Here is a 9,565-nt window from a genome sequence, read left to right as displayed (position 1 = left end):
GTACCTCTGGTGCAAATTACTGACCTCTGTCATCATTTTAAGTGGGGGAACTTGCACAATCGGTGGCTGACTAAATACTTTTTTGCCCCACTGTATTTATAATCAAGAACAGAGTGACTGTGCCTTTGAACATAGACAAATGTTTGCCTGTTGTAGCATCGCATGGTTTAACAGAGCTGTGCTGTTCCTGTGTCAGACACAACATTCCCATTGGCTTGCATGCCAACCTGTCTGAAGGCATACCAGTGTGTCCGAGCCTCCAGCAGTCCTCCACGCTCGTAAACCAGCATGGCTTCTTCCATGGGAAGATGGGCTTTCGTCAGGCGTTGCAGAGAGGAGAACTCAGCATGAAACAGGTACGACATTAAAAACTAGAATTTCACTGTCAGTGAAAAATAAAGATCAGTGTAAAATACATAATGTTACACATTTTTATGCATCTTTATATGATCTTAAAATATCAAGATACAGGTAAACAAATGTTAGCGGTATGTGAGAGCAGGTCACATGGTGTGACAGGTGGGACTGTTTCCCACCTGTCAGGTGGTGGAGTGTGACAGGAGTGATAGTGGGCTCTGTCTTCTCCAGACATACAGAAACTGAACATTTAATAGTGTTTCCTGAAAAACAGTCTCAGCTGATCATTTCTTGACAACATTTCAGTTTACAGTAATGGATTACACAGCAGTGGGGATACATTTGATTACAGGAGATTACTTTCATTCTCCACTGCTACTCTCTTCATTACTGTATGTAAACACAGTGCAGAGCAGCTCCTCCCACAGAGGTCGATTATCTCGTAGTGTTACCTCCTCACTGTGTACCACTCTGGATGCTGCAGCTCCTCTGCAAACGAAGGCCTCACATTACAGGTACCTGAGTCCCAGGTGTAACTCTCAGACACGCACATGGAAGCAGATGACCTGTAAGCTGGAGAGGACAAAGCGTCTCGTTAATTTAGAAGGTTTTTATTTAGCCTGGAAAAACAGGTTGTTGCTTCATTTAAAAAGAGCTCTTTGTAAAGTAAATCTTTCACTGATTTAAGAGAATAAGAACAACCAGAGGTTTGCCTTCAGCACTGAAGGAGCGTCTGAACTCTGTTGAACTCAATGTTCCTTTAACATTAACTATTAATGGCCTCGTTTACAAATACAATTTTACAGTTAGAGAAAAAATGGACTGGTTCTTATATATACTTATTATGTCCACTCTGAGCACTCAAAGCGCTTTATACAACACGCCACATTCATACAAGCACTTTTTTCTAGAAGTGCTTCCTAACCAACATTCATACAGCTTGGGGTCAGTATCTTGCCCAAGCATATTTGGCACGCAGAAAGCCAGGGATCGAACCACCAACCTTCCAATCAGTAGATGACCCGCTCTGCCTCATGAGCTACACCAATACTGACCACAGTATTACCGAGATTAGAGCGCTGCAGTGGTTTGAATAACACTGAGCAGATCTAACAGACTCCAGTTTGATCGCTGGCGGATTCTGTTATTTCATTTTTACACTTGAAGGCGACTGCTGAGATTCAGCACTATGTGACTGAAACTGAAGCGTCTTCAGACAGTACCAGTTTGAACTTGGGGACAGCTGTCACGTTGTTATTGCTGAGTTGCAAAAACACCAGCCTCAGATTTTAAAACGACCTTTGTCTTTGAAGTCATGTGTCTCCATCACAGCTGTTTCCAGGTGTGTTTTGTTTCCTCCAAGGTGGAGCTGGAGTTGAGGGCCCAGGTCGGGCTTTTCGTGGAGCTGAATGGTCACCTACCCGAGCACATGGACGGACACCAACATGTTCACGTCCTCCCAGGTCAGAGGATCAGAGGATGAAGAGACAAAGCTGTAACTGCTGTAACTGCTGTTTGCTGCTAGAGTCAACAGCATTTACACATTGATGACTGATTGTGGTGATATAGCATGTTTCAGGTTATTTCCAACACGTCCCCATGGAGTTATGATACAGATTAATCATGCAAATGTGCACCTGTGTGTCTCTGCTTTTGAGTTAGCAGGTAAATGTGAACTGAAGGGAGGAGACCGTTAATGTTTGTTTGTCCTGAGGCAGCTGATTTTGGTTCTACTAATCAGATTCATTAATTTAAAAAATGTTTTTATAATAGAAAACAAACCAAGCATCCTGTCATCTGACCAGTGAAAAAGTTTGAGTAGTTAATAATATGCTATGTAAAAGAACAATGATTATATGGGCAGAAATATAATTTAGCTGAGAAACAAAGAGAAGTCCTGCTGTGCTCCAACGCAGAGCTTTGCTATCAGCTGTTGTTCCACTGATGCTTTTCTTCCATATGTAGGATTCAGTTCAGTGAGCGCTTAGCTGTTGGCTCCATTAAGAAGATGACAGCAGTGAAATGTTCGTGTTATGTCGTCTGTGCAGAGGTCCGTGAAGTGTTTGCAAAGGTTGTCTCAGATCTCAGGATCCCCTACACTCGTGTTCCCGTGGAGCCGGGTCTATACAGCTGCCCGTGGATACCAGCACACCTGCACAAATTCTACAAGCAGGTGGAGAAGGACGCTCTGGATGCCATCCCAGTGTTCAGACGCCATGGAATCAGGTCTGTTTGTATGAAACTGCTGGGACTAGACCAGGCTTCAAATTAAACCACACATATGCAGTGAGTGTCATCTCCAGTGTTGGCGAGTAACGGAGTACATGTGCCGCCGTTACGTATTTAAAACACAAAATATGAGTAACTGTATTCTGTTACAGTTACCGTTTAAAAGGGTGGTATTTAGAATACAGTTACTTTGTTGAAATAAATGGATTACACAGCGGTCTTTTCCTGTTTCACATGTTCGGCTATGCCCTCTGTTTTTGGTAATTCCACACTGGTGGAAACCCAAACAAAACACACAATATAGTAGTAGTAGTATTTATTTATTGTTTATTGGCTTCCATACAACCCAAGAAAAAGAAGAAAATAATAAATACCCCTTAAAACCCAAGTGTACATATTTAACCCAGTGTGACTCCAATGCAATAAGACAATCCTTAGCAATAATGTTCGTAGAAATTCAATAAGAGGCTCTGATGTCTGTGTCTCAGCCTCGCGTCTCATAATGTCATTTTAAAAATGATTCAATATGAAGGCAACAGGCAGAGTGTTACAGGCATCGCCCTAAAGCACGCAGCCTGATGGGCAGCGTAGTCCGTGCTGCAGGGAGGATGGACTGCTGTACCAGTGATGTGTCTGTGAGCGAGGAGGGAGGAAAAGGAAAAGTAGGAGCTGTCACCGAGCAGAAACGGGAGCTGGAAGCATGTAAATATAATAATAACCACTGCAGCCAAACAGAGAGCCTGACGAGCCCAGCTGTAAGTAAGCTGTTAAGACTCGACTGTACGCTGTGTTCCTGTTTTCCTCCGAAACAATAAGTTCTGTTGCAGCAGCCTTTCAACGCCTCTCTCTGTCTCTGCTAGCAAAGTGACCCAGACAACAAAGTAAAGCTAGTTTTCAGCTACGAGCCGACAGGGACCCGACGTATCAGCCAGAGGTCCTTTACTACGGTTCAGAGCCGCGGACCTGTTTTATATACGCGAGGAATAGTTTTCTATATGAGATCACCGCAAAAAGTGCAGCCTTACCTAATGTCCACCTACTGTTACTCATTCATATTAAGATCTAAACATCTAGTTGGTGTTGGTGTGGAGAGTAACCTTCAGTAATAGTAATAAATCACAGCAATAGTGCATTCATGTAGCTGTAAAAAGCATGATAATATATTAAGTAATCCAAAGTATTCAGAATACGTTACAAAATACATTTTGGGGCATGTAATCTGTAATCTGTAGTGGAATACATTTGAAAAGTAACCTTCCCAACACTGGTCATCTCTAAGGTTTTACATGTCAGGACATAAATGTGATCGAGTCCTTATCGAGGTTTAAACTGAATAAACCGGAAACGATATTTAAACAAAGCCCAGATGCAGACGCACCTCAGCACGGAGACGCCAACAGACGCCACCGTGCTAGCTTGAAGCGTCTGTGCACCCTCCAATAGAAACACACCCCTGTCTGATCCCACACTGACACTTTTAAACTGCACCTTCATGATGAACACACGACATGAAACTTCTCGGTCTTATTGCTTCATTGTCCAGAATTATCACACAGGAAACAGAAATCCTAAAAAAGCATTTCAAAATATTCAAGTACCATAAAAACAAATGTAACTGAAAACAATAATAATGCTGAGAAACATTTTACACACGCTATCGTTTATTCATCTATGAAATATCGTGAGTTGTACTTTTATTTTCTAAAGCTTCATGTTCGCTGTATATTTAAAGGAGACCTACTCTGCATAATAAACTTTAAAGGCTCTGCAGTTTGAACAAATGGGCCTCTGTAGTTTTAAGTTCCTGGAGCTGAACTAGCCCCACACATGACTCAGCTGAGTGGGTTCCAGTATGGACCTGCACAGCACTGCTTTCCAGAGCACATTGTGGTTTTTGCAAACCTGACCCATGCTGCTGTTCTTGCATGAACGTGTAGAGCTGTAGAGTCGGAGTGTTTTTGCAGTGACGTCCACTCCTGGGATGATCTTTGTCGAGGTGGCTTCTGTGCAGAAAGCAGCAGTGATTCATGATCTTTCAGATCCGTGCTGCTGTCTTTGCCTGTGTTTCTATACTAACACACATCTGACTGCAAACCTGCAAAAGCTTCTGCTTTTATAGAAGCGTTCATACTTATTGATGATCAGTTTATATGGTGCATGTGTTACCAGCACACGCTTCCCTCTGAAGTCCTGTGGAAGCAGCAGGGCTGGACTTTGGCTCCATGTCTGTTAGATAAACGATGGCACAGCTCAAGACTTTTGCACATTACTGTATTAGAACAAAGACAGATTTACTTAGTTTGCTACAAAAACAGGAAATAAATGCAGCAATTAAACAAATTTGTGAGCATACATGAAAAACACACCTAAGGCAAAACCAGAGTTCACACAACTCTGACCTGAAAGTCCGTATTTGGTGTGACCACCTCTATTCTCCATCACAGCCGGACTCTGTGGGGCGCTCGTGTTTTCTTTAAGTAGTCCTCAGAAATAATTCTCCAGGCTTCATCAGAGCTGGCTGCTGGCTGCTCTTTGTCCTGTTGTCTGTGCAGATGAGCCCAGTCAGCTCTACAGTTACTTTGAGTTTAAGCATCAGTGTCAGTGGTGGTGTTTCACAGTGCTGTCCAAACTCACCACACTTTCTTAGATTTTCTATTTGGCTCCAGACTGTCTGAAGTCTTTCTCTGAACACTGGCAGCGTTTCACTCATTTGTTCAGTGTGATGCTTGTTTTCAGAGGAAGCTACTCAACACTGACCTGTGACTCAGGACACAGCGATGAACCAGCGTTTCTACACATAACGCTGAAACGTAGTAAAGGACTAGCTGGGCTTTAGCAAAACACTTCAGTATCTTTGCTAAGATGTTGTGACAGGCTTAAGTGTCTCATTAGAGTTTCCAAAGAGCTGCTGGGCAGAGTGTGCAGAGTGTCTTTAAATAAAGGAAACTGGACAATTGGAGGACAAGAGAGTTTGTAGAGAGTTTCTGATGTTGCACATATGAGAAACGTAACGATTTTCCTCCTCCACAGGTGGCCAGATGTGTACCTGGGACTGACCACCATGGGGCAGAACATGTCCATCCCAAGCCTGCACAGGGCCCTCAGCTACGCCTTGGCTGCAAACCCTTCATCCTCTACCTCCAGCTCTGTGCAGGGTTCACATCAGCCTGTGGTCACAGCTGAGCTCATGGTCCACCCGGGGTACCCCAGTCACCCCAAGGAGGGAGGCTGTGGAGAGGGCCCCGACGACTTCTCCCAGTCTGCTGACAGGCAGCACGAGCTGAGTGTTCTCAAAGATCCGTCTGTGCTGGCTCTCTATTGCCAAGAGAGAGTGCAGCTCTGTGCCTTCAGAGACCTGTGACTGCCCTCAGCTTCCAAATGTTGCTCAGTTACCACTGATGTTTGTAGTAACACGACTTTATGCTGCCCTACAAACTGAGACTGATCCAATTAGCTGGTAGCAGCCTTTAATGAGTGGGACTGTCCATGACCGGCTCTGAGTCTAGCCTGAGGATGGCTGTCAGAGCAGCACATGATACACTGTGTAGAAATGTCTAATGAAGGCACAGCGTTCACTGCAACACTGTTTTAAACTAATGAATCATTTTACTAAAATAATCAGCAACATATGTTCAGAGCTCCCATCATAAGTATGTCTGGCTCATTATAGAATAAAGGAGCTGTATGTGTGTTCATGGCCCTGGTTTCCACCTGCTGAGCAGGGACACTTTTGAACTATCTCAGGTCTGGATGTGTGGAACTACAGAGAGCTTCAGTAGTCTTTATAGATATGTTCTTTGTATTTCAAAGCTCATATTTTCATGTTGAAACCGTTTTCTGTCTGCTGTCATCAAACATCAGAACTGAACAGCTCTGGGGAATAAATGATGGTGAACTTTTTTTCTTTGTTGTTTCTTTCAAACCACTTGCAGCGTAAACCTGATCACCAACAACAAATGCCTTAATTATCTTAAAGTGCCAGTTTTTGACTTTCTGCATCCATCTGTGGGAAGCTGCATGAAATCTAAATAAAACCAGATGCTGTGTTTGTCTGTTTTGGCTGTTTTTTGTCAGGGTTGTTTGCCATGTTAAAAATCAACTGATGATGAAATCTCCTGTTTATACTAACTGTGTTATTTAGAGGGTGCATGACTCTGCAGGTGAACAGGTGAGTTTGCTGTCCGTGATGGATTTAAAGCTGTTTGGGACTGGAACACAGTGTCAGCTGTGCACCTCTTGATTTTTGTAAGGTGGCACGCTGTGCGCGGCCGTCACAGCTGGATTAACGGCGTGAGTGTGCGATGGTGCCAGTGTTTACTACAGTTTTAATGATAATCCTGCACAGAAGCTCAGAGACGTACTGACACACAGTGTTGGAACTGTTTGAAAAGTTGAGTTTGTGGAAAGAACGTGACTCCTTCCTCTTACCAGCACGTACGTCTGAGTGACACAGCTGTCGCTCAGGAGAATACTGCAGTGGCTTCCTGCCTCTTAACAGTGGGCATAAATACAAGCGACTGAAGGCCCCTTCACACAGGACATCGCTGCACTCTGAGCAGACATCAAGACAAAATCTGTTTCAATCATCCAGGTAAGTAAAAGTTGATTCTGCTCATCTGGATGTTGTCAGTGGGAAAAGTGCACTTTGACTTTTGTGTTTCATCTATGAATCTTTATTTTCATGACTTATATTTTATATATCAAGTAGACCTCGTGGGTTAGTTTGTTGATCCTGCTGGGACCTCGGGCACTGGCATCGTTGGTACTCACTACCACAGACTGGTAGACCTCCCAACATCCTTCTGCACACATTATAGGATCTGAGCTTCCTTAGAAAGTAGTCTGCTCATGCTCTTCTTACAGTGGATGCAAAAGTATTGGGCCCACTTGAACTTTCCCACATTTTGTCACATTACAGCCACAAACATGAATCAATTTTGTTGGACTTCCACGTGAAAGACCAACACAAAGTGGTGCACACGTGAGAAGTGGAACGAAAATCATACATGATTCCAAACATTTGCCACCCAGAAGCCGATGTTGTTCACAGGACAGCAAGAGTCAACGATCGGGATGCTCTTGTCGTTGTTATCGTTCCCCTCCTACGTTTTATTTCCCCGATTTCAGTGTTTTTGCTTCACAACTAAAGCGTGCAGTTTACTTTGTGCACTAACATGGACTCGAGTCAACCAGCGCCACCTCTGGCCAAGTGCCACAGCCTACAGCAGGGTTTGTTTTCATTCAAAGGCTTTATGGCTTTAATACCTGGGGGGCCGGTCTGTAGTCAAAATGCCCGATTTTTTGTCCCAGTCCAGCCCTGCAGGTTAATACTGGCAGTGTCACCGTGCCAGCTGACTGTATTTCATCATCAGCCAGTGTTGTTCTTGATCAATGTTACCAAAGTTTACCATAAGGCAGCATAGAAAGTATTTACTTGCTTTCAGGTTTTATTCAAATGTTAGTCTTTTCAGTTGTTTCCCCACTTTTTTCCTGTTTCAAAATCAAACACCAGTTTGTGAGAAGATTAGCTTCTTTTTATAACAGGCAGATAAAGTTTTGCATTGGCTAATTTGCCAATTGTTTGTTACAAATGTTCGTATTTTAATATTCAAAAATGTTTTTGCCCAAAACATATGTGCACTACATGTCAGTAAAAATACTATGCAAGTATTGATGTCCTTGAATGCTGAATAAACACTGACTGATTGTATCTCTTGTACTTTATCAACGCAGTATCTAAAAACTTTGCACCGTAGTGGTTAAAATCTCATTCTAAGAAGAGTTAAAAGCACATTTGGTTATTAGGTTTATAGGGTTATTGAATTATGGTGAACGGTTGTTCTTGCTGATCGGCGTTGGCTTAGCCCTGGTTTATCGGAGAAATAAGAGAGCGGAACCGGCTGTTCAAACCCCCCCAAGGCTGCCTGCTGGAATCGAAATGGAACGAGGCGCGACCTCTCACAACGCACGTAATATGGTCAACACCTTGGAGACGCTTGCAGCTGCTGTGAAGGCTCAAAACAACACCATTGAGCGTATGAGGGGAAACATCAGAGAGGGGCCTGCTCAGAATGAGACCCTTGAGCGACAGTTGGAAGACATCGCGGAACGGATCACTGCAGCTGTGAGGTCTCAGAATCAAAAGAATGACAACACCATGGAACAGAAGTTTGATACCATCATGGGGAGGCTCGCGGCTCTCCAACGGGAGATCGAGAGACCAGTGTCAGTGTCTTGAAGAGCAGCCTGAAAATTCTCCTGGGCTGCTCGCATGGAAATTTACAAAATCAATATTAAAATTGCGGACCCCCATCACGGCGCCAGCTGCAGGCCCAAGGCTGGAGCCGAACAATCACTCCCTGATAACGACTGTGTTATGACTGTTCTTCCCATCCCATGCAAGGCCACCTGGGTTGGCTGGAAGACTGTTTACTTAGCCTGGCAGGGCGAAGGACACTGTCTCAGCTGAACTCTGGACACGCACACACATACTTACACTGATATGCACACACTCATCCCCCCTCCCTTTCCAAACGCCTTCGATGCTTGTGCCCTCCCGGGGAAGATGGCAGTCAACTGGACCAGCGCAGACATGCTGCAGGGCCGGATGCGCTGTCTACACCGGCTCTCTCTCACCCTTTACCCGCCCCTGTTGCTTGTCTTGTGTTTCTATGGTGTATTGATAGTCATGTGCTTTTGTGCTGAGGTGTTTTTTCTGTTATCAAACTGTTCTCCCACTAGGAGCTCAGTGTGAGTGGAGTTTTTTTCTCCTCCTCTCACCTCATGTAGTGTATTTTCGTTGTTTTTTCCTATCAGCCGACCTCTCTGACATGTCTGCCCAATGTGATGTTTGTGTAAAGTTGGTCAGAAGGTTCCTTTGTAAGTGCGCATGCGCCATTAGCGTGCTGCCTGCTGTAACCCTAATTTCCTTCGGGATTAATAAAGTATTCTGATTCTGATTCAGTTGGTCGAATATTTT

The 9,565-nt window shown here is 44.0% G+C and overlaps 1 protein-coding gene across 4 annotated transcripts in view; it reads left to right on the top strand.

Annotated features, from left to right (window-relative positions):
- The window catches only part of ydjc (YdjC chitooligosaccharide deacetylase homolog), a 24,282-nt gene extending 17,651 nt beyond the window's left edge, over window positions 1-6,631 (top strand). For all 4 annotated transcript variants that reach the window (XM_005733640.1, XM_005733642.1, XM_013910957.1 and 1 more), the window contains 4 exons: window positions 197-356; window positions 1,721-1,820; window positions 2,406-2,583; window positions 5,617-6,631. In XM_005733640.1, the coding sequence (XP_005733697.1) occupies window positions 197-356; window positions 1,721-1,820; window positions 2,406-2,583; window positions 5,617-5,947 (769 nt within the window). In that variant the 3' untranslated portion in view covers window positions 5,948-6,631. The remainder of the gene's footprint in view (window positions 1-196; window positions 357-1,720; window positions 1,821-2,405; window positions 2,584-5,616) is intronic.
- The last annotated feature ends 2,934 nt before the right edge of the window (window positions 6,632-9,565 follow it).

The sequence above is a fragment of the Pundamilia nyererei genome, unplaced genomic scaffold (genome assembly GCF_000239375.1).
Source record: "Pundamilia nyererei isolate P.nyererei 1_Seehausen unplaced genomic scaffold, PunNye1.0 scaffold00053, whole genome shotgun sequence".
Lineage (NCBI taxonomy): Eukaryota > Metazoa > Chordata > Actinopteri > Cichliformes > Cichlidae > Pundamilia > Pundamilia nyererei.
This window is presented reverse-complemented; position numbering and strand designations above follow the sequence as displayed.